Genomic DNA, 26678 nt, shown 5'->3' on the forward strand with positions numbered 1-26678 from the left:
AGGATTTTGTATGGATATTTATTTTAATTTCTCTTGGGAGTGTCTCTAGGAGCAGACCTGCTACATCTACTTTATATATTTAAACTTTCAAGGACCTGCTAAACTATTTTCCAAAGCAGCTGCACCATCTTACACTCTTACTAGCTAAGTATGAGCATTCCAATTTCTCCCTATCCTCTTCTTAGTGGTACTTATAAATGTCTTTTTTATTACAGCCATCCTAGCTGGTATGAAGTGGTATTTCACTGTAGTTTTGATTTACTTTTTCCTTTTCATGTGTATATTGATCATTTATACAACTTCTTTGGAGGAATGTCTATTCAGATCCTTTGCTCATTTTAAAAATGGGCTATTTATCTGTTTATGATTGACTGCAAGTATTCTTAATATATTCTGAACACAAGTTCTATATCAGATACATGATTTGCTAATATTTTCTCCAGTTCTGTGAGTTGTTTTTTACTTTCTTGATAGTACCATTTGCAGAAAAAAAAAGTTTAAAATTTTGGTTTAGAACAACTTGTCTTTTATTTTGTTGCTTTTTGATATTTTTTCTAAGTAATTGCCTAATGCAAAGTCACAGAGTTTTACTCTTATGTTTTCTTCTAAAACTGTTATAATTTTAGTTGTTACTTTCATGTCTATGATCCATTTTAAGTTAATTTATGTGTATTCTGTGAGGTAGGAACCTAATTTCATCCTTTTGTATGTGAATATCTAGTTATCCCAGTAATATTTATTGAAAAGATTCTTCTTCTCAATTGAACTATATTGGCATCCTTGTCAAAAACACAACTGATTTTCCCAATTTAAAAGTGGGAAGAAGAACTGAATAGACATCGTCCCAAAGAGGAAATGCAGATGGTTAACAGGCACATGAAAAGATACTCAGCGGCACTAATCATCATGGAAATGCAAATCAAAACCACAATGAGATATCACTTCACTCCTGTCAGAATGGCTATCATTAAAAAGAATACAAATAACTAATTTGGTGAGGATACGAAGAAAACGGAACTCTCATACACTTTTGGTGGGAGCGCAAAGTGGTACAGCCACTGTGGAAAACAGAATAGAGGTTTCTCAAAAAACTAAAAATAGAACTACCATATGACCCAGCAAATTTATGATTGCCAAGATATGGAAGTAAATTTTCACCAACACATAGATGAATAAAAAAGATGTGGTATAAATTCATAATGGAATATTATTCAACCCTAAAAAAGAAAGACATTTTGCCATTTGCAACAACATGGATGGACCTGAAAGGTATTATGCTAAGTGAAGTAAGACAGAGAAAGACAAACACTGTATGATACCATTTCTATGTGGAATCTTAAAAAGTACAACACTTCAGCAAGTGGTGCTGGGAAAGCTGGACAGCTGCATGTAAATCAATAAAGTTAGAATACTCCCTCACACCATACACAACAATAAACTGAAAATTCCTTAAAGACGTAAATAGAAGACATGATGCCATAAAATTCCTAGAAGATAATATAGGCAAAACATTCTCTGATATAAATCATACCAATATTTTCTTAGGTCAGTCTCCCAGGGCAGTGAATAAAAGCAAAAAGAAACAAATGGGATTTAATCAAACTTATAAGGTTTTTCAGCAAAGGAAACCATCAGTAAAATGAAAAGGCAGTTTACATAATGGGAGAAAATATTTGCAAATGATGCTACTGACAAGGGCTTAATTTCTAAAATATACAAACTCAGTATATAATTCAACAACAAAAACCAAACCACTCAATTGAACAATAGGCACAAGACCTAAATAGATATTTCTCCAAAGAAGACATAAAAATGGTCAATAGGCACATGAAAAAATGCTCAATATCGCTAGTTATTAGAGAAACACAAATCAAAACCACAATAAGGCATCACATCACACTGGTCAGAATGATTATCATTAAAACATCTAAGAACAATAAGTGTTGGAGAGGGTGTGGAGAAAAGCAAACCTTTCTACACTGCTGGTTAGAATGTAAATTGGTGCAGCCACTATTAAAAACAGTATAGAGGTTCCTTAAAAAGCTAAAAATTGAGTGGCAATATGATTCAACAATCCAGTGCCTGGACATATATCCTGAAAAGATGAAAACTCTAATTCAAAAAGATAGCAGCCCAATGTTCATAGCAGCACTATTTATAATAGCCAAGACACAGAACTAACCTAATGTTTACTTACAGATGAATACATATGTATATAAATAAAATGTGGCACATATGTATATATATTACACAATAGAATATTACATAGTCATAAAAAAAGAATGAAATAATGCCATTTGCAGCAACATGGATACCATACTAAGTGAAGTAAGACAGAGGACAAAAATGTGATATCACTTATATGTGGAATCTAAAAAATTATACAAATGAATCTATATACAAAACAGAAACAGACTCACAGACAAAGAAAACAAATTTATGGTGACTAAAAGGGAATGGTGGAGAAGGCAATGGCACCCCACCTTGCCTGGAAAATCCCATGGACGGAGGAGCCTCGTAGGCTACAGTCCATGGGGTCGCTAAGAGTCGGACACGACTGAGTGACTTCACTTTCACTTTTCCCTTTCGTGCACTGGAGAAGGAAATGGCAACCCACTCCAGTATTCTTGCCTGGAGAATCCCAGGGACGGCGGAGCGTGGCGGGCTGCCGTCTGTGGGGTCGCACAGAGTCGGACACGACTGAAGCGACTTAGCAGCAGCAGCAAAAGGGAATGGGGTAAGGAGGGATCAATGAGGGGTTTGGGACTGTCAGATACAAACTACCATATATAAAACAGATAAACAACAAGGTCCAACTCTACAGCACAGGGAACTACATGCAGTATCTTGGAATAACCTATAATGGAAAGGCATTTGAAAAAGAAAAATATATACACATATATATATGAATCACTTTGCTGCACATCAGAAACGAACACAATATTGTAAATCAACTATACTTCAATTTAAAAATAAAAAATACAACAAACTAGTGAATATAACAAGAAAGGAGTGGACTCACAGACATATAGAACAATAGAACAAACTAGCAGTTATCAGTGGGGAGAGGGAAGGTGGGACTGGAGGTACAAACTATTATGCATAAAATCAGCTACAAGAATATATTGTACAACATAGGGGATAGAGCCAACATTTTATAATAACTATAAATGTAATATAACCTTCAAAAATGTGAATCTCTACTCTATATACTTATAATTTATATAACATTGTACAGTACTATACTTCAATAACAAATATACACATACGTACACATAAATACAGCTGATTCTCACACAGTTTAGGATGAGAATCACCAATCTCAAGCCTTGCTATCTGAGGGCACCATATCTGATTATATATTCTAAATTCTTAATTTTTTTCTGTAGAACAAAAAGATGAGGGCTAAGCTTTTAGGATATTTATGTAATGAGCCCATGTATAATTCTATAAGACTTCCTTTCCTGATGCCTCAGAAAATACCTTAAGAAATCTATTGATAACTTCCTACATTCATTTCCTTTATATGCCCTTGAATAAGTACCTTGAACACAAACTTTTAGCATATGATACAATTTTGTCCTTAAAGGTGTGTGCAACAAAGTTAGCTATGGGGTGGGGGAAATGTTTTCTATATTCAAAGAAGTTTTCAGCAATATCAGCTGTATAATCATCACAATCTTTGCAGAATAAATAATGGCCTCATAAAACTCCTTAAATGTTCATGGGATTGATCACTGTTATAGCATGGTAACTTTTATCTTCTAATCTATCTATTGATGTGTATTTACAGGTAATGCTACAATTATTGTGGTTTTTCATGGTTCTTTTGGATATCATACTTCTCAAAAGTTTCATTTCCACACAAAGAAAGCTCTAGAAAGAGGACAGTGTCAATTGCTTCCGTGGTTTATGGTCTTCCCTCCACCAGTTCTGAAGGTTTCACTGTCTCATGTGCAGCCCTGCACTGTCTTTAAGAGCATAGACTTTCAGGATCTGCATCTGAAATCAACTCCACAAGTATATAAACTTAAGCCTTGTTTTTCTCTCTAGCAGGAGGTGGATAAAAGTACCTACTTACAAGGTTGTATGAGAATTAGGTGGGGAAACATATGCAAAGTGCTTGGGCTATATAGTCAGTGCTGAAAAACTAGAGATCTCTTCAAGAAAATTAGAGATACCAAGGGAACATTTCATGCAAAGATGGGCACAATAAAGGACAGAAATGGTATGGACCTAACAGAAGCAGATGATATTAAGAAGAGGTGGCAAGAATACACAGAAGAACTGTACAAAAAAGATCTTCATGACCCAGATAATCACGATGGTATGATCACTCACCTAGAGCCAGACATCCTGGAATGTGAAGTCAAGTGGGCCTTAGGAAGCACCACTATGAACAAAGCTAGTGGAGGTGATGGAATTCCAGTTGGGCTATTTCAAATCTTAAAAGATGAGGCTTTGAAAGTGCTGCACTCAATATGCCAGCAAATTTGGAAAACTCTGCAGTAGCCACAGAACTGGAAAACGTCAGTTTCCATTCGAATACCAAAGCGCAATGCCAAAGAATGTTCAAACTACCACACAATGCACTCATCGCACATGCTAGCAGAGTAATGCTCAAAATTCTCCAAGCCAGGCTTCAACAGTATGTGAACCATGAACTTCCAGATGTTCAAGCTGGTTTTAGAAAAGGCAGAGGAACCAGAGATCAAATTGCCAACATCCGTTGGATCTTCAAAAAAGCAAGAGAGTTACAGAGAAACATCTACTTCTGTTTTATTGACTATGCCAAAGCCTTTGACTGTGTGGATCACAATAAACTGTGGAAAATTCTTCAAGAGATGGGAATACCAGACCACCTTACCTGACTCTCGAGAAATCTGTGTGCAGGTCAGGAAGCAACAGTTAGAACTGGACATGGAACAACAGACTGGTTCCAAATCGGGAAAGAAGTACATCAAGGCTGTATACTGTCATCTTGCTTATTTAACTTTTATGCAGAGTACATCATGAGAAACGCCGGGCTGGACGAAGCACAAGCTGGAATCAAGATTGCCAGGAGAAATATCAATAACCTCAGATATGCAGATGACACCACCCTTATGGTAGAAAGCGAAGAAGAACTAAAGAGCCTTTTGATGAAAGTGAAAGAGGAGAGTGAAAAAGTTGGCTTAAAATTCAACATTCAGAAAACTAAGATCATGGCATCTGATCCCATCATTTCATGGGAAATAGATGGGGAAACAATGGAAACAGTGACAGACTTTACATTTGGGGGCTCCAAAATCACTGCAGATGGTGACTGCAGCCATGAAATTAAAAGACGCTTGCTCCTTGGAAGAAAAGTTATGACCAACCTAGACAGCATATTAAAAAGGAGAGACATTACTTTGCCCAGCAAAGGTCTGTCTAGTCATAGCTATGGTTTTTTCAGTAGTCATGTATGGATGTGAGAGTTGGACTATAAAGAAAGCTGAGCACCGAAGAACTGATGCTTTTGAACTGTGGTGTTGGAGAAGACTCTTGAGAGTCTCTTGGACTGCAAAGAGATCCAACCAGTCCATCCTAAAGGATATCAGTCCTGAATATTCATTGGAAGGACTGATGCTGAAGCTGAAACTCTGAAAAGACGCTGATGCTGGAAAAGACTGAAAGCTGGAGGAGAAGGGGACAACAGGATGAGATGGTTGGATGGCATCACCAACTCGATGGACATGAGTTTGAGTAAATTGTGGGAGTTGGTGGTGGACAAGGAGGCCTGGGGTGCTGCAGTCCATGGGGTTGCAAAGAGTCGGACATGACTGAGAGACTGAACTGAACTGAACTGAACTGAATAAGCTGGTAGCTTAAAAACAATGACAACACCTTTTGTTGAAGAATTCAGATCCTGACTCTGTAAACACGGAAAGAATATAATCAAGGATACAAGACTATAGCCTAGATAAGCTACATGAATAATATGTAAAACAATGGAACATTAATATTCCTATCTTTCCTTCTTTCTTGGCAAGAGTTCCCCTTAGAAATATGCTGATGTAGCTATAACTTTAATTTCTAAGACATACTATGATATTCTTTTCCAAGTGAAAGTCTCTTTCGAGAAAAGCATCAGTGTCAAATACAGCCAAGTCACACAATCCACACATGAACTGCATATAAAAAAGGATACATTGCAATTTGTTATCTAGGAATTTCCCCAATGTTTTGAATTAAGCATATGGTATAGTTTAGCTGTATGTGCAATATTATCTTTATTAAACTGTCGATTACACTTGCAAAATGTAAATCTAAAAATAATGACTGATGATGTTCATGGGAAATGATTTTTCAGTAATCACACAAGTTTACGAAATGCCCTGATTTTATTATGTCAAGGCAACGGGTGTTTTTATTAGGGCAAATGTTTGGGCTCCAGGCTGATAGGAATGAAACAGAGCCATCTAATCAGCTTCTTTAAGCTAGGCACCTAGGGGACTGTTCAGAGATTCTTTTTTCCTGCACAGTGCTCACTACTTGCCCTAACAGACAATAATGGTCACAGTAGTAACTACCATGACAGGAAGATTTATGCAAAGACAAAGAACTGTAACATGCCCACCAGTAAGGTGCATGTGCTCAGTCGTGTCCGACTCTTTGAGACCCCTATGGACTGTAGCCCACCAGGCTCCTCTGTCCATGGGCTTTTTCAGGCATGAATACTAGAGTGGGTTGCCATTTCCTCTTCCAGAGGATCTTCCTGACTCAGGGATTGAACCAGCATCTCCTGCATTGGCAGGTGGATTCTTTACCACTGAGCCACTTGGGAATGAGTGGGGGTTGTCTGGGCCAAGTTTGTTTGAATAATAGTAGTTAGAATTTCGGAGAAGGCAATGGCACCCCACTCCAGTACTCTTGCCTGGAAAATCCCATGGACAGAGGAGCCTGGTAGGCTGCAGTCCATGAGGTCGCAAAGAGTCGGACACAACTGAGCGACTTCACTTTCACTTTTCACTTTCATGCACTGGAGAAGGAAATGGCAACCCACTCCAGTGTTCTTGCCTGGAGAATCCAAGGGACAGGGGAGCCTGGTGGGCTGCCGTCTCTGGGGTCACACAGGGTCAGACATGACTGACGCGACTTAGCAGCAACAGCAGCAGCAGCTAGAATTTACAGAGCATTTATTATGTGCTTCACACCATTCCAAATGCTTTGCACGTATCTCATTTAATCTTCTCCATTATGACAGACACAACCTTGGCACAGAGCAATTGAATGACTTACCAGATCATGTGTTTGGGCATGTGACAGAACTGGGTTTGGAACTCAGGCAAACTCCTGAATTCCCCACTCACAGCCAGTATGCTAAATTGTCTCCTCCATCAAATGTAGACATGGACTCAGTATCTTTTTAAAAATATTACATTTCCATTCATTCAGCTTATTTTTAAGGATCCATTAATAAATATCTGTTTACTTCAAATGCCTCTGTTAACAAAAGGATTAATAATTTTTCTCCATCTTCTTCTCTTAAAGACTTATATAAAGTGGTATATAGTTGTCTCTGATGCCATTTCATTATTCAATTTTAATTTACCCAAATTTCATGTTTTCTGTTTTTTTTTTTAATGGGGCAAGGATACACTGATCAGTAACTAGTTTCTGATATGCTACAAATATTTTCTAAAAGTCTACAGTTTCAGACACTGAGATCACAGCACTGTCCATTTATAAATAGAGTTTCCAGTTTTCGACTTTCATTTTCCAACTAGTTGAAGGGTGGGGCAGTAAAACATTTCCCATAAATAAATGAAGTGCTATGATATTCCACACTTCTTTTACCACTAGCTGCTGACCATCTGTCATAAAAAAGACACACCCTGGAAGGCAATCTCAAATTTTTAGAAACAGAAATAGCCTTGGCAATATTTCCAGACATGAAATTTTGAAAAAAAATATTATTGATAAAAAATCCAAGAAATACCCACAGAGTAACTTCATCCTGTTAATTTTCTGTAAGAATTATCATCATCCTTATTATCTTCCCCTAAAGCTATTGAGTTGCTATTAATACTATGTTCCAGGCTCTGTGCTGTTTCATACATATTCTTTCACTACATCCTCACGTAAGTGCCTATGAAGTGGGCATCACTAATGTTACATTTTACACACAAGGAAACTGATGCTTGGAGGCATAAAGTAACTTGCCCAAGATCACACAAATAATAAATGAAAAAGACCAGATTTGAACCATATCTAACCACAGAGTTCACATTTTCAACCGTTACTCTAGTGACATTACTCCCAGTATATATTTTCTTTGTTATGTGGGTGACGGTGATATTGGGTTTGTGTAAATTCCATGCTCCTTTAAAAGCCATCTTAACATGCAAAACGTTACCATGAATAAAGTGTTTAGCCATGGAAATCAAAACATTTTGACTGAAATTGGTGAGGAAATACGTAACTTAACCACCTGATGTCAAGTTTTATATGAGAGAAATTTTTCATGTACATCTTTATTAAGGAGTCATTAAATATTAAAGTAGGCTACTCTAAAAGATACAATATTATTCAGAATAACTGAATCACGCCTTTATTATAATCTTTTCCTATTCATTATTAAAAAATAATTGGTAGGACTTCCAGGTTAGTATCAGGGCAAATCAGCAGAACCTAATATCCCTTTTTTTCCAATTTCCATTATAATACCTGTGAAGAATTACAAAAAGACAAAAACTGGCAACAGTGTTGGAAACTAAAGAGAAGACTAGACGCCAAAGTCCTGAGGGGATTTTCACTTGTGCCAGTGCTGAGGAGATTAACAACATATTCTTGGAATCGAACAGACGAATCAAAACCTGGTCCCAAAGAAAACAGAAAAAGATGGATTCACTTTGTCTACGTCTAGCTATAGAACTCAAAATGAAGTGAAAGTTGCTCAGTCATGTCCAATTCTTTGGGACCCCCTGGACTATACAGTCCATGGAATTCTCCAGGCCAGAATACTGGAATAGGTAGCCTTTCCCTTCTCCAGGGGATCTTCCCAACCCAGGGACCGAACCCACTTCTCCTGCATTGCAGGTGGATTCTTTACCAGCTGAGCCACCAAGGAAGCCCAAGAATACTGGAGTGGGTAGTCTATCCCTTCTCCAGGGGCTCTTCCTGACCCAGGAATCGAACCAGGTTCTCCTGCATTGCAGGCAGATTCTTTACCCACTGAGCTATGAGGGAAGCCCCAAACTTAGGCCTTAGAGGTCACACTAAACAAAAGTGGGCAGGGATCTCTTATTAGCTGGCTTCAGAGCTGGCCCACCACGCCTTTCCTCCCTCACCACTGGTTTCTTCCCTCTCTCTGTCCCTCCCGGCAGCAAACACAAGACCAACCTGGGAGGAATCAGAAGAAACTAGGCAGCCAGGCCACATCCTAGAAGGTGATGCAGCCAAACAGAAAACGTCTGAAACAGGGAGCACTACATAACTATGGACATAGAGAAGAAGCTCTTCTGTCAGAGAGGGAGAAGGAGGGAATCAAAAAATAATGCATCACTTCTTAAACATTTTGCTTCAACTTAACAAATGCATATACGTATATATGTGATAGATATGTATACACACACACACACACATATAGATGTATATTCCCTTGACTGAAGTGACTAAATATATATAGACTTTGAATGCAGAGCTACTGGTTGGTGTCGCTATCATCTTTACTTCATAAGCCATTTTTATAATGCTTCATGTCCAGTTTCCAGCGCCATTTTTCTTACAATGGAGCAAGAGCCAAAGAACGTGTGAATTTCCAGATTTCCATTGGATAATGGTGGCCATCTACATTTGAACCTCTCCACACACTTCCCTTAAAAGACATACTGAAAACGAAAGAAAGTAAAATTACCCAACACGCAAGCCTACAACATAAGCAGGAGATAGTATATGTTTAAACCTGGGTGGACATGAGGAAGTAACCATGTAAGCCCTGGAGGGTCAGTGTTGGTTCCCACCTAGGGGAGGAGTCAGGCTGGGATTGCGCCAAAGAGGGTGCAGGTCCAAGAGGGGAAGGGACTCAGATTGTATCTGACAAAATAAACCCAGAAAGAGAGGCCCCCACACTGAGTGACCAACACCAAAAACTCTGAAACAAAAGACCTGAATGTACCCCATTGTGCATCTGGGAAAGTGACTCAGTTTGGTCACCTTTGAGACATATCTAGTAAAAGTCTTCAACTTTAAATAATACTAGTGATAATAAAAACCTTCCAGACCTCTAGGCAAAAGGACCAACTCACTTGCCAATGAAATAAGATCCAGGTAGCATGAAATTTATCAACAGTGACATATGAAACAAGTATACAGGAGGGTAACACTGTCAAGAAACTCAAGGAAAAAAGTATATGAGACAAGGATCTTATATTAGTTGAACTGTTTTGGTATTATCAAGGCTGTAGGAATGGCTTCAATACATAGGCAGAAATTCAAAGAATCCTGAGAAATCTATTAAAGAATGAATTCCTCCAACTAAGAGATAATTGAGAACACTTTAGGAATGGACAAGTGTTTAGCACAGAATATATTATTATAGATCTAAGACAAAAGCAACATTGTGGACAAGGGTAGAAAAACAGCATTATAATATTATATGCTCAGACAAAGTAAAAATAATACAACTAAAAATAGCACTGAAAGAGAAAGGTAAGACAAAGGGTAGAATTGAATAACTTGTTGATGTTCTTATAGGTAGTAAGTAGAAGTCAAAGATAACATTTAAAGCTGACAAACCAAATAGCAGAACCTAAAAAGTGACTAAGAGAATTACATAAATATATTAATATAGTGATGCCACTGGAATAAACTATACATTGTTCTAATCAAAGATAAAAAACAAATAAAATATAAAACAATACAACAGAGCTAAGAAAAATTATAGTTAAAGCAATACATAAAAACTCATTTACTGAAGTAAAATATTTTCTGGTTGGATCACAAAGAAAAACCTAATACTATACCTAACAACTACAAAATACACATTCTTTTCAAGACTACCTGGCACAGATTCCAAGAAAGTGAGACAAGTCTCAAGTTTAAAAGGACTGAAATACAAAAAAGTATGTCCTCTGACAACAATAGGATTAAACTAGAAATCAATAATCTAACAGAGAAAATCTGAAATTTTGGAAAATAAATGGGTCTAAACACACGGATCAAAGAAGAAATCATTTGCACCATTTCCACCATTATTCTTAACAATGATTTTGACATAAATTCCACCTGTGTCAGATATACCAAGATTGTAATCTTAGCTTTTCTGTTATCAGGTAAACTTGGTACACTTTGCTGTAATGGTACTTATCAGAAGACAATAAAGCAATGTCTATAGAGTAATAAGGAGAACAAATTTGACAAGAATTCTTTGTCAAATTATTACTTACGTTTGAAGGTAACAGAAAGATATCCTTCCAAACATGAAGATTTAAAATAAAAAAAAAACCTTATCATTTATGTACCTCTATGAAAATTACTTTAAAGTATTAACCAACTAATGAAAAGATCAATTAAAACTAGGAACTGAGAATGTGAAAGTTAAGGAATATTTGTAATATAAAAAGTAATTAACTTATAGATCAATAGACATAATTTCTCTATATATGATTACAGAGGTTTATAAAGAAGAAAAACTCTCTGGAACAGAGTTATAAGACTTACAATATTATGTTTCAGAAAGCTGGTTCTATGATCCCAAATTGAATTGAAAAGCGTTTGAAAGTAGAAAATAGGATAGTAAAATATTCTTTGGGTATTTCTGCTTCTAGCCAAGATGGAGTAACAAGCAGACTGGATTTACTCTCTTACCTAAAACAACCTAAAGAGAAACAGAATATATGAAACAGTTTTCAAAAGATGAGATATCAGGCCAAGGACAGTGATCCCTAAGTGCCAGGAAACACAGGAATTCTTATCACTGTCCTCACTTACTACCATGAGAATGGTAGGACTCCAAGACCTGCTGTAGGGATGAGGAATTGAGGCATAGCACCATGGACCCCGACTTGAGAGCTGAGGCGCCAGGGAGACGGTAGCGTTGACAGGATAGAGTACCAGCGAAGAGAAAGCTGCACAGAAAGAGAACCTTGGGGATTTGTAGAAAGTCCCTTAGATATTTAGGTGAGCACTGATCAGATGTATGCGAGAGAACTCCCCAAAACTAGGGAAAGAACTATGTGAAAGGATGAAACGAATCAGTGCCCAGCATTTACATAGGGTCAGAAATAGTTGTATCTGCTCCCATCTGCCACATTGGAAAAACTTAAATTCAAAGGGCATTCGGTAGATTACTCGGAAGGTTTTGACTCAGCAGTGAAGACTAGGTTGTCCAAGACCAGACACTGATATGGACCTGCCTAATAAATCATAAATGCAATACCCTGAAGGCTCCAAGTGTCCTCAACTGCATTTCAGTACAAATCAAGAAGATTCATAACAATAAATAAATATCCAAGAAAGTAAAATGTACAATGTCTGGCATCAAATCAAAGATTAAAAGTCATGGAAACAAGACCCACAATGAGGTGACTGACTAATCACTACCAACCCAGAACTGACATAGCTGTTGGAGTTAGCAGAGGACATTAAAACAGTTATTAAAACTATATTCTGCATTTGAGAAAGTTAGATTAAAGAAGATATAAAAAATCCAAACTAGACTTCTACAAGTAAAAACTTGCAACATGTGAGATGAAAACCAGACTGGATAGAGGCAAAACATTATCAGACATAAATCGTAGGAATATTTTCTTAGATCAGTCTTCCAAGGCAAAAGAAAGAAGAGCAAAAATAAACACATGGGAACTAATCAAACTTAAAAGCAAAGGAAATCATCAACAAAATGAAAAGACAATCTACCAAATGGGAGAAAATATTTGCACATGATGTCACTGATGAGGAGTTAATATCCAAAACATACAAACAGCTCATACAAATCAATATCAAGAAAACAAACAACCCAAACAAAAAATAGGCACAAGAACTAAATAGACATTTCTCCAAAGAAGACAGATGGCCAATAGGCACATGAAAAGATGTTCAACATCACTAATTATTAGAGAAGTGCAAATCAAAATACAATGAGGTATCACCTCACATCAGTCAGAAGGGCCATCATCAAAAAATCTACGAACAATAAACGCTGGTTCCTTTTTCTAGGAACCCTTCTACACTGTTGGTGGGGAAGTAAGTTGTTGCAGTCACTGTGGAAAATAATATGGAGGTTCCCTAAGAAACTAAAAATAGAGTTATCATATGATTCAGCAATCCCACTCCTGGGCATATATCCTAAAAAGATGGAAACTCTAAATCAAAAAGATACATGCAGCCCAGTGTTTACAGCAGCACTCTTACAGTAGCCAAGACATGGAAACAACCTAAGTGGCCGCCAATTGACGACTGGTTTAAGAATATGTGGTAATGGATACAATGGAATATTAGTCATAAAAAGAATGAAATATTGCCTTTTGCAGCAATATGGATGGACCCAGAGAATATCATACTAAGTGAAGTAAGTCAGACAGAGAAAGACAAATATTATATTACTTATATGTGGAATCTAAAAAATAATACAAATGAATCCATATACAAAACAGAAACAGACTCACAGACATAGAAAGCAAATTTATGGTTACCAAAGGGGAAGGGAGGAGGTGAAGGATAAATTGGGAGTACAGGATTAACAGATACAAATTGCTCTACATAAAACAGGTGAGCAATGAGGACTTACTGCACAGCACAGGAAACTATATTCAATAACTTATATATGGAAGCTATAATGGAAAATAATCTGAAAAATGTGTATATATAACTTTGACACCAGAAATTAACACAATATTGTAAATCAACTATATTTTAATACAAATAAGTGATATTATAAATTCTGAATATTTTTAATTGCACAATTGACTGTAAGATCATTGATTATTAATATAAGATTCAAAAATATTAAGCTAATAACTTGCATTCAAATATTTTAAATATACAGAATTCATGACTCCTTTAAAAGACGTACATCAAAGGACATATTCATTAGAAAGAAAAGGCAATCTACAGAATAGGAGAAAATATCTGCTAACAATATATATAACAAGGAGTTAATATCCAGAATATATTAAGAACTTCTACAACTCAATAGTAACAACAACAAAAATCTCATTTAAAAATGGATGAAAGACTCAAGTAGATATTTCTCCAAAGAAGGTACCCAAATGATTTGCAAACACATGAAACATACTCAATATCACTAAATACAAGGGAGATGCAAATCAAAATCACCATATAGTGCAGAAATTTCACTTCTACGTATATAACCCAAAGAATTGAGAGCAGGGTCTCAAGGAGATATTTGTCCACCTATGTTCATAGCAGCATTACTCACAAAAGCCAAAGAGGGAAACAATGCAACTGTCCAGCACTGCATGTGTGGAAAATCAAAATGTGGTATATACCAGTGGAACGTCAATCAGCCTTTAAAAAGGAAGGAAGTTCTTATATATGTTGTATGAATGGACTCTGAGGATATTATGGTAAGGGAAACAAGCCAGCCACAGGACAACGAATACTGTGGAATTTCACCTGCATGAAGTATCTAGAGTAGTCAAATGTATAGGGACAGAAAGTAGAAGGGTGGTTGCCAGGGGCTGGGGAGAGGGGGAAGTAGAAAATTGTTGTTTAATGTATATATAGTTTTAGTTTTGCAAGAGAAAAAAGTTTCTGGAGATCAGTTATATAACAATGTGAATACAGGTAACACTACTGAACTGTACACTTAAAAATGGTTAAGATAGTAAATTTTGTTATGTGTATTTATCACATTTAAAAATAAATCTTCAAAAAAGAAAAACATATTGGACGGATTTAACAGAAGAGTAAGAATTAAGAAAAAAATTAATAAAACTTGAAGGCATACTAACAGAATCTATCCAAAATGGAATATATAGAGAAAAAATAATTACAAAAAAACAAACAAAAAGAAAAGAGCATCAATCAGCAGGGGGAAGATTTAGGTGAAAAGACAAATACCTCCATTCTTTCCAAATTAATTTTTGTGGTTAACCTCATTTATTTTTTTGTGATTGAGGCTATATAATTTACATTATATAATCATTACCTATTCATGCATCATTGTATTATAAGATATATTTAAAAATCCTGCTTTTTCTCTTTTTAAAGTGATTTACTTTAAAACACCACTTAATAATCCCTATACTCATGTACCTAAGGAGCCTTTGACTCATCTCAGTTTATTTTTAAATTTTTTTGCCATGGGGCACGTGAGGTCTTACTTTCCTGACCAGGGATCAAACCTGTGCCCTTCGCATTGGCAGTGTGGAGTCTTAACCACTGGACCACCAGGGAAAAGTGAGACTCATCAAGGAGATTTTGTAAAGGAATATAATAGGGAACAGCTATTTCTGCCAGGTATATAAATATACTCTAAAAGTTATATTAATAGCAGATTACAGATTATAACAGTCAGATGCTAACATAAGAACAGATAAGTCAGTGGATTAAAACAGATGGCACCCAGACAGATCATAGCACTAATAAGAACATAAAGCGGTACTACAAATCAGTGAAAAAGGAAATACTCAATAATAGTAACAATGAAATTATTATTCAGTAATAACTACTCAAAAATCAGTCTGAGTTGTCTTAATATTTTACGTAAAGCATCATTTTAGTTTAGAGGTTCTTAAACTTTGGCTCATTAAGTATTACAACTGCTTTAGGCCTCATGGTATCTGTGAAAATGGGATGAAAAGTGACTTATCTTTTCTTCAACATTTCTCTTAAAATTGAATCCATGAGGTGGGGAAAGTCTTTATAGTTTCATAATAAGTTTTTAAGATATTTCACGTTATCAGATAATATTTGATTGTCACCACCGTTATAATAATAAGGGGCTTCCTTTGTGACTCAGATGGTAAAGAATCTGCCTGCAGGGTGGGATTGAACCCAGGATCAAACCTGGGTTCGATCCCTGGGTTGGGAAGATTATTATAACATCTAGATCAGTTTCCCATTGATCAGAAAGGAAAAACATTCCTTCCATTATGATTAGGGGATCGGCTTATATTTATATAAGTTTAATGAAACATAAAATAAATTTAAAAATCCTTTGAAAGGACCTGAAACAAACTATAGGCGGCTTATCAAGCTGAAAAGCAGAGAAACCATACAGAATCAGAAAGAACTGGGAGAGGTCATGTCCCCTACAATTGACAAACATGCACTGCATCTTGAAACAGATGAAAAAGAGAAGTCAAGGAACTCCTATTACAAAGAATGTCACCCACTCCAAAAACGGCAATTTCCTCTAAAATTTAGTATTTTGAAGCAGCCTTGAGAGGAATTGATAACTATGCAACTAGGGAAACTCTGGATGTTTTCAGACACCCGACTCTGTTACTGCCATTACTGGCATTTCTCTTTCATCAGACCCTTTTGAAATTTTCAAAAACTATCATCATCTTGAAAATGGTATTTCCAAGTAAATATCTTACTGAAAAAAAGTTCCAGAACTCTGGGCACAGACTGAGTGTCTCTGACATTTGGCTGTCCATTTGTTTTTACTGCTTTGGAAGAGATGCTCCCGACGTCAGTGAGACTGGATGCTTTCTGCCTTGGCAGGCGTGGGTGCCAAATGCTCTACCACTGGTACTGAATGAACGCTTGCCTAATGTTGTGAGAAACATCCATTTTATCGGGACAGTGGGGCCCGAATCATTGTTTTCAGGATCTTTCATCCATAAATGGGAACAGGATGAGAGCAGCTCTTCACTTATGAAACAGACACTTACTGAATTTCCAGAGGAAAGTCTTGAGATGCTTGATTAGATACTGGGCAGAAATTTTACTTTTCCAAATAGAAAAGGAAAGCCACAGTATTGTCCCAGAAACACACTGGGACAATACTGTTGGTGACAACATTCTGGTTACAGCCCTGCAGTCAACATTATGTCCACTGCTGGAGGATGCAGAGCTCTTGGTCTCTTTAGGATGGGCCACTAGAAGTTCTCCTCTGATACTGAGGAAAGACCTTGTGAAATATGCATTTAAGGGTGGCCAAAACTTCTTCCAGTTCCTCTGCAAGCAGAAGCAAATACTTGCCAAAGTCCTAAAGGTTACTTCTGACCAAGATAATCTTAAGATTGAAATGTGGAGTTCCACTGAAATGTGGATGGATAGTCCAAAATTTGGTGATATGGATGAACATCAATGACTTGGACTTTACTAAGGATCATAACTTCTGTGATTCTTGGGACAGAGGAAATTACTCAAAATAAATTCCACTGTTTCTTAACCTAAGCCTCATTTGGCCAAGTATGCTACAGAGCTTTGATTCCATTGGCTATTATGTGCTTTTACAGGCCAGGGTTTATGACACTTTAGCCACAAAACAAAACAAAAAAAATCAAAACTGATTGGGTGTCAAGGCTGACACATATGTTGTCATAGCAAAATGACTCAAAATTTTCTCCTGCTTCTATAAGTCAAACTCCAATAGCCTTCACAGTGAAAGCTGGCAGTAAGCTGAAGTTCAAGTTTTGTTTTGCTTGGAAATTTTTATTTCCTTTTTATCATAAAGTAAGTAATAATTTTTGTATTAAAAATGAGTAAAAGGCAGAGGCTTTCAAAGAATGTTATATTTTCTATGTGTACATAGCAAAAAATGTGTAATCAATATCTAATAACAAAAAAATAAATTCTATCTAAGCTTTTGTGCATATGCTTAGGTACATTTTTTTTGTAATCTCAGTTTTCAGAGTCTCAAAGAGGTCTATGATACAAAAACCTGAGGAAAAAAAACCCATTCCTCTGATTTAGATACTGACCTCGTGGAACACATAAAATCATGTCACAATAGTCCAAAAATTACATGGAAGAAACTCAGACCACAACACTTAGAAGAAAATATGGATAAATATTTGGCACATTTCAAGCTGAGAAAAATTATTCTGAACAAAAAAACAAGGGGAAAAATAATAAATTATTTCAAATGGTCATTCTCTAGCTCAATTAAATATTTAATTTCAAATCATTTATATCTAAGGGGAAAATCTAAACTGTAGAAGATGAGGCTTTTTCCAGATCTTCCCTCCCTTCCTTCACCCTCCATTCTCCTAGCAGGCAAGAGGACAGGTCTTCTGACCCTCTGCAGGAAGCAAACAATACCCTATCCAATTTCTTAGCATGGCTTCTACTGTAAAGACCTCTTATAGAGGGTGAGCCACTGAGGACGATCTTGTTCCTCATATTATATATATGTGTGTGTGTGTGTATATATATGTGTGTGTGTATATATGTGTGTGTGTGTATATATGTGTGTGTGTATATATGTGTGTGTGTGTATATGTGTGTGTATATATATGTGTGTGTGTATATATGTGTGTGTGTATATATGTGTGTGTGTATATACACACACAGTATTTGTAAAGGCATTTCTCTTTTTTTCAATCTTTTATTTGCAAGCTATACTATCATTTTCACATAAAAGCAATCATTCTCAGTCCAGTCAAGATGTTTCTAGAGCTTCTGACCTCAGAGGGGAAAGAGAAAGATGGGCAGTACCTGATGGTTTTCCACACATCGAAGCCATCCAGAGGCTTGGTGCCCTCTGTGCTGCCCCCGGCCAGCTTCACCAAGGTGGGCAGCCAGTCAGAAATGTGGATGAGCTCCCGGGTCTTCACGCCCTTCCGTTTCAGCAAGGGGCTGGCCACAAAGCCCACCCCTCGCACGCCTCCCTCCCACAGGCTCCACTTTCTTCCTCGAAGGGGCCAGTTATTGCCCCCCGCCAAAGTCTGTCCGCCGTTATCTGAAACACACACACACAACACACACAATTAGGTCATGGCATGAGGACAAGCTTAATTACTAGACATGTTCAAGAAAAGACTTGAACGTGTCCTGTTATTAAATGCTGCTTCAGAACTAAAAAGGGAAATTCCTCTTTCCCTTCTTCTGTACCCACTACCCTCCTCCCATCCAACACCACCCTCCATTTGACAGACATAACCACGGGGCAGCACGGGACACATCTGACGGGAGACCATGAAATCCTCCGTGGAGAAAGCCTCTGAAGAACAAGGAAGGCCTCTGAGGGGAACCGCTTGGGCACTGCTGAGCACTGACTAAGACTCAAACGCATGCGTGCAAGTTTGTGTAACACAGGAGAAGGAACCCAGGTAGGCAGAAAATGAAAGTCAAAATGTTAGTTCATAAGTCGTGTTCAACTCTTTGTGACCCCATGGATTGTAGCCACCAGGCTCCTCTGTCCATGGAATTCTAAAGGCAAGAATACTGGAATGACCTCCCTCCTCCAGGGGATCTTCCCGGTCCAGGGATTGAACCGGGTCTCCCACATTGCAGACAGATTCTTTACTGTCTGAACCACTGGGGAAGCCCTTCCTGATACACAAAAAAATACCTCTGAGTAAGTTTCACTTAGAAACCTAAATCTCCTAGTGAGTGGGGAGAGTGAACTTTTTTCTTTTCTTCCTGGAAATTTTTTCTAACATTTAAACTGGTCATGGAATTAACATTTGACTCCCTGGTGATTTGAACTCTTGCTTAAGTGTGAAAGTCGAAAACTTTGCCAGTGGGCTAAATATCTCAGCACACAGAAAAGCTGGGTGGAAAAAATAATTGCAAGAAAAATTCTTCCCCTCTTGACAAGACGGCAGGACAAAGCTGCATTGTGAGATGTGTGCCAGGGAAGAGAAGGCTTCTCTTCCAAGACAACTGAGGGAATGGAGGATGCTGGGGGAGCCGGAGAAGTTACAAGGGTGACCTCAGTATCTGACCAGTTGGGTGGGGCTCAGAGTCAGATATTGAGTTGGGCTGTAGAAAGTAAACATCATATTTCTATACACTGAGGTTGTAGAATTTGTATTATCTCCCAAAGTACTCACACGCTTAGGTGATTTTAGAGACATTGTAAATAACACTTATTTACATGTAAAAGTGAAGTGAGAGTTGCTCAGCTGTGTCTCACTTTGCGATCCCATGGATGGTAGCGCGCCAGGCTTCTGTCCATGGAATTCTCCAAGACAGAATACTGAAGAGGGTTGCCATACCCTCCTCCAGGGGATCTTCCCGATCCAGGGATCAAACCTGGGTCTCCCACATTGCAGACAGATTCTTTAACCATCTGAGCCACTGAGGAAGCTCATATATTTACATGCATATTACACCCCAATTAACTGTTTTCCTAAAAGCCACTATTATCCAAATGAACCACAGGGGGGGCAGTATGACAGACCTGCTCTATAGAACAAATAGATAAAGAAATCTTGGGAGAAGGAAATGGCAACCCACTCCAGGATTCTTGTGTGAAAAATCCCACGGACAGAAGAGCCTGGCAGGTTACAGTCCAATGGGTTGCCAAGCCGGACATGACTGAGTGACTAAGCATGCACGCATAAAGAAATCTAACACAGAAATCAAGCTCTATCAAAGCCAAAGGATTCTCATGGAAGGAAAGAGAACTAGCCTTTGTTAAGCACCCACTCTGCACTAGGCACTGTTTTAGTTTCACATTATCATAGAATCTGGGGTCTGATAGACCTAGAATTGAAGCCTGATGCGAGCCACTCACTAGCTGTGTGACCCAGGGCAATACACTGCCAGTTCCCTCGTCTTTAATGTAGAGACAATAATTTCTACCTCATTCATATATTATGGTAAGATTTAAGTCACATCATTTATGACAGTTGTCTGGCTAGGGACCTGGCACAATCTAAGTACTCAATAAATGGGAGCTAATATTTATATTAGAAATTACATATATTTTCCAGCATCAGGGTCTTACATTAGAAAAGACCCTGATGGTGGGAAAGACTGAAGGCAAGAGGAGAAGGGGATGACAGAGGTTGAGATGGTTCGATGGCATCACCGACTCAATGGACATGAGTTTGAGCAAGCTCTGGGAGATAGCGAAGGGCAGGGAAGCCTGGCGTGCTGCAGTCCATGGGATTGCAAAGAGTTGGACACGACTGAGGGACTGAACAACAACAATATTTATAACAATACAGATAGTCTAGTATTATAACTTTTTTGTCATGAAATGGGGGGGGAGGGGGAGAGAGAGAGATTTGAAATAGCCAAACAGTCATTAACTGGCAAAGTTAAGATTCAAAGTCTGTGTGACTCCCAGGCACTTCCTGCCCCCAGAGCGCCCTGTTCCTGATGTCCCTGGAGTGGAGTGGGTTTTTTAGGGACATTAAGTTTTACTTCCCTGAGAAAAACATAATAAACACAGTCCATCTCAACCATGTGCACACAATTCCCATGATACAGTAGGAGAGCTGCTTCAATATGACAGTAATTCCCTCCAGAGGTGTCCTTGTTGCTGGTGGATAGGAAATTCAAGGCTCTACTGTCAGGGGGGCTTCTGACCAAGCCCTTGACACAACAGGTCTTTGCTTCTTCTCTGGGCCTCAAGAAGGGGAGACGGAAGAGTCTTGAGCCATACTGGATGAAGGGAACAGTTCTTTAACACAAGGGTGGGTGACAGTCAATCTCATCATTTGCTATCAGATTTCCAAGAACCTTTTCTGAAACCTCACATCTCTTCTTGACAAAACAAATGGTCATCCAAGCCACTTTATTAAATACACATTCTATTTCACATGAGCCTTTGACTGTGTGGATCACAATAAACTGGAAAATTCTTAAAGAGATGGGAATACCAAATCACCTTACCTGACTCCTGAGAAATATGTATGCAGGTCAAGCTGCTGCTACTGCTGCTAAGTCGCTTCAGTCGTGTCCGACTCTGTGCGACCCCATAGACGGCAGCCCACCAGGCTCCCCCATCCCTGGGATTCTCCAGGCAAGAATACTGGAGTGGGTTGCCATTTCCTTCTCCAATGCACAAAAGTGAAAAGTGAAAGTGAAGTTGCTCAGTCGTGTCTGACTCTTCGCGACCCCATGGACTGCAGCCTACCAGGCTCCTCCATCCATGGGATTTTCCAGGCAAGAGTACTGGAGTGGGGTGCCATTGCCTTCTCCAATGCAGGTCAAGAAGCAACAGTTAAAACTGGACATAGAACAACAGATTGGTTCCAAATCAAGAAAGGAGTAAATCAAGGTTGTATATTGTCACCCTGCTTACTTAACTTATATCCATAGTACATCATGCAAAATGCCAGGCTGGATGAAGCACAAGCTGGAATCAAGATTGCTGAGAGAAATATCAATAACCTCAGATATGCAGATGACACCACACTCATGGCAGAAAGCAAAGAAGAACTAAAGAGTCTCTTGATGAAAGTGAAAGAGGAGAGTGAAAAAGTTGGCTTAAAACTCAACATTCAGAAAACTAAGATCATGGCATCTGGTCCCATTACTTCATGGCAAATAGATGGGGAAACAATGGAAACAGTGACAGACTTTATTTTCTTGGGCTCCAAAATCACTGCAGATGGTGACTGCAGCCATGAAATTAAAAGACGCTTGCTCCTTGGAAGAAAAGCTATGACCAACCTAGACAGCATATTAAAAAGCAGAGACATTATTTTGCCAACAAAGGTCTGTTAATCAAAGCTATGGTTTTCCCAGAAGTCATGTATGGAGTTGGACTGTAAAGAAAGCTGAGTGCAGAAGAATTGATGCTTTTGAACTGTGGTGTTGGAGAAGACTCTTGAGAGTTTCTTGGACTGCAAAGAGATCCAACTAGTCCATCCTAAAGGAAATCAGTCCTGAATATTCATTGGAAGGACTGATGCTGAAGCTGAAACTCCAATACTTTGGTCACGTGATGTGAAGAACTGACTCATTAGAAAAGACCCTGATGCTGGGAAAGATTGAAGGCAGGATGAGATGGTTGGATGACATCACTGACTCAATTGACATGACTTTGAGCAAGCTGCAGGAGTTGGTGATGGACAGGGAACCCTGGTGTGCTGCAGTTCATGAGGTCACAAAGAGTCAGACATGACTGAGTGACTGAACTGATCTGAGACCCTACATGTTCAAAACAAGGGGCACCATCTTTAGATAAAGGGAATTCCTCCATGCTCCTTATTCCTCACTGAGTACTAGTCACCAATAACCATGCACCAGAACTTAGAAGAGCATGTTATTCATGTGATACAAAAATACACTGGAAAAATGTATATAGTCTACCTGTGAAGTCAAGAATGTCTAAGACAGCGCTCATTTCCCTCTGCTCTCTGGATTGCTATAAATCAGGGGTCCCCAGCATCTCAGTCTAATGCCTAATGATCTGAGGTGAAGCTGATGCAATAATAATAGAAATGAAGTGCACAATAAATGTAATATGCTTGAATCATCCCCAAATCATCCCCCGGACTTGGTGTGCGGAAAAACTGTCTTCCACAAAACCAATCCCTGGTGCCAGAAAAGTTGGAGCCTGCTGCATGATACTGGCTCAGTGCTTGTAGGAGACGCCTGTAGTGTCCATTTTCGATAGATACACTCCTTTGAAATATTAGGTAATGTCTCTTTCAATTCCACCTATTTGTTAGAGCTCAGTGCAAAAATGCTAGGTGATGACGATGACAGAAATAAGAGTAGAGGTGATGGGTATAGGGTGGGCTGGGTCTGGAATCTGATTTTAGGAGCAGCCTTGAGGTATGACTCAGGAAGGAAAATACTCTGGGCTGTAAAGACAATTTGGCCTCCGCTGCTACTGTAGGAGCTGGAAGGTGTTTCCATGTCTTATTTGGGAGGTGCTGATGCAGTGAGTGTGGCTGTTTTTGCCATTAGCTTCTGTGATGTTTTTCCCATTAGCAATGATGAGTGAGTCTATTATCTGTTATCGACGTGGCTTCCTCCATCATTTTTCTGAGAGCACTCCAGGGAGAAAGCACTGTTAATCGACACACCTGCAACTCATTCTCTTGGGCTCCCCAGTCACGAAGCCAAGTGCAGAGTCCACGGCATGAAGAAGGCCATTCAACTTTGCAAGGGACCAGGCCAGGAGGCATCGGCCGATAGTTGCCACTTCTCAGCAAAAAATTCACAGACTTAGGCCTCAGTTCTAGTACAGTCTCACAGGTATTTCAAAGAGTTAGACATAAAAGTGATCAAAGTAACAAGAATAAAGTCAGCTCACTTGAAAAAAGGTAGAGAAGGGGGTTTCCAATATTGTTCACTTAAGTCTGACATAAATTAAAATTCAAAAAGACATTAATGGAACCACTACCATTTCAAACACGATTCTTTTCATTTTCTCTCCTCGTTTTCTTTCGGGCGACAGTTAATCTTTGTTCTTGTTAAGAATTAATTTTCAAGAGAGATTTTTCTTGTTTCATTCCCAGCTGACTTAGGAAAAACTTCCAAATCAAAATAAGATGACTCCAACCAGCATAGGAAGCTATGAAGCATTTTTTTTTTTCAGGGAAAACGTTTTTTCAACAATGTTTTTGGCAGAGGAAAAACCTAATTATAAAATCTGTGCTGTCTAGCAAAGAAATGTCAAAATAAAACAAATGTTGTCATCTACAGATGGTAAATCTCACTTTATTATTCATTATTGAACAAAAATAGCTGTCAAAAAGTCATGGAAAAACATAGGTTAGCCAAAGATCTGAGCAAATGCATTAAGCATATGACAATGAAGCCTCATTCGCATCCAGCTGATAAAAATTAAGATGGAACCATGACAACACATTGGCGTTGAGGACTCCTCCCCCACGCAGTGCAATGTTGTGGCTTGGCTGAGGAAGGAAGGCTGCTCTGAACCATCAGTGTATATTTCCATCTTGCCGCTCCCTGTGGACCTTTCAACCTTGGCTAACCCAAGGCAGCCCCTCACTCTGACTTAGGGATCCTGGATTGAAAAGCAAGGAGGGCTCCAACAGCCTTGCACCAGGGCCTGGACTTCCCTCTGAACAGGGCTGCCCACTGGCATGCGACTCGTGAGCAGACAACAGGATTTCAAAGATCTAGAAGCCTCTTTGTCCCATAAAAGGACCTGTACTCATGGTTGATTCTTTTAGACTGCAAATTGGAGAGTTAATCTATGTTTTAACCAAGGGTCCCCAACCCCTGGGATCTAATGCCTGAGATGGAGCTGATGTAATAAGAGAAATAAAGAGCACGATAAATGTAACGCACTTGAATCATCTGAAACCATCCCCCTACCCACCCCTCCAGTCCGTGAAAAAATTGTCTTCCAGGAAACCAGTCCCCGGTGCTGAAAAGTTTGGAGACTGTGGATCTAAAGGACTGGGTAAATTCAACCTTCTCCTGGTAAAAGCTTCTGGAGAACATATCTACCCAGACACTCAATTTACCATCTTATGTTCTTCTCTTTCCCTCCTGCCCTACATCCAACACATTCATTTCTGCCAAGTTGACCTTGAAAATGGACTCCAGTCCATCTCCCCCTTCTGCAGCCCCATTGCCTTGGGTTTGGCACTGCTTTCATCTGGACTCTTGGGGTAACATAGGGAATATTTCACACTGTCATCAGAGGCATGACAATGCCCCAAACCAATCAGGCCACGTGTGTGTTTCAAGACCTCTAATCGCTTCTCAATCAGCAAAAAGCTCCAACTTCCGCCCAAAACCTAGAATCCTTCACACATCCTCCACACTACTTCTGGGTCATCAGCTCCTCCCATCTCCACAAAGTGTGCCCTGTGTTTCAGTCACAGGGAACCTGCTTCTTGTTGTTGGAATTGAGCACACTGACTTTGTGTGGGTCCGTGTGGGTTCCTTTGCCTAAAATGCCCTCCCTGTCTTTCCTGCCTGGCTTCAACGTCACCTTGCTGCTTTTTTCCTTACTCCCCCAGACAGTCTTTGTCTCTCCACTGTCCTCCTGCATATTCGTTATACTTTTCTATCACACTTATCTCTGTCTGGTGTTAATTAATCATTCATGGTTTACCCTCTGAGAGAACTCTGGCTCTCCAGGACGAGAACAATATCTCATTCTTGTTTGCATTCCCAGGACCTTGCACAGGGCCTGCCAGAGAGGACGGCTGGAGAATTTGAGGATGGGGAGAGGGGACAAATAAGTGAATGGAGGAAAGGCCAGCAAAAATGGAGACTGAAGACACTAACAATTCACTCTGATCACCATAGAGTGGTTTTCTGAGCCTTCATCCAGCCGCCCCATGACCTTGACTTTTAGGAAGCTGTTCTGCACACAGAGGCCGCTTATTTTACAGGATATTGGCCAGAGGCACTCCTGGAACCCCATGAGGATTTAAGCAAATCCAACCCACAAATACCGGAATTGTTTGTCCAATCTGGCACCCGATCAGTTACACTGAAATCAAAGGGGGTTGTTGGATAGAATTTGAGGAAACACGGTCCTGGCCTGGAGAAGAGCCCTCACTCACTCCTTGAACAATTCTTTCTGGATTTCATGGCCCAGGGACCACTCCAGCTTTGGGGAAATGTAAGTAAATAACACAGACAAGGTCCTTTTACATGGAATGAGTAGAAAAAGAGAGATCTCAACATTGGAAGTAGGCAGTGGGTGACTGAGCACTGTGGAGGAGCTGGGAGCAGAATGCCAGGGCACCGCCAACCAGTGTGAGAGAGGAGCACCCAGACATGAGGCGCACAAGGCTTGAGGGCCTGATTCAGTTACACGTTAGATGGGACGTGCTCTGCATCAAGCTTCTTGATTAAAGACTAAGCGAACCATGCTTTTAAGAATACTCTGTTGC

At 39.1% G+C, this 26678-nt stretch overlaps 1 protein-coding gene across 1 annotated transcript in view; it reads right to left on the bottom strand.

Moving 5' to 3' along the window:
* Positions 1-26678, bottom strand: part of ARSB (arylsulfatase B) — a 161265-nt gene that overhangs the window by 61749 nt on the left and 72838 nt on the right. Inside the window, exon 5 of the mRNA XM_081505962.1 lies at positions 18601-18844. Within this exon, the coding sequence (XP_081362088.1) occupies positions 18601-18844 (244 nt within the window). The remainder of the gene's footprint in view (positions 1-18600; positions 18845-26678) is intronic.

The sequence above is a fragment of the Giraffa tippelskirchi genome, chromosome 7, assembly GCF_054371585.1.
Source record: "Giraffa tippelskirchi isolate mGirTip1 chromosome 7, T2T-mGirTip1v1.2.pri, whole genome shotgun sequence".
Taxonomy (NCBI): Eukaryota; Metazoa; Chordata; class Mammalia; order Artiodactyla; family Giraffidae; genus Giraffa; species Giraffa tippelskirchi.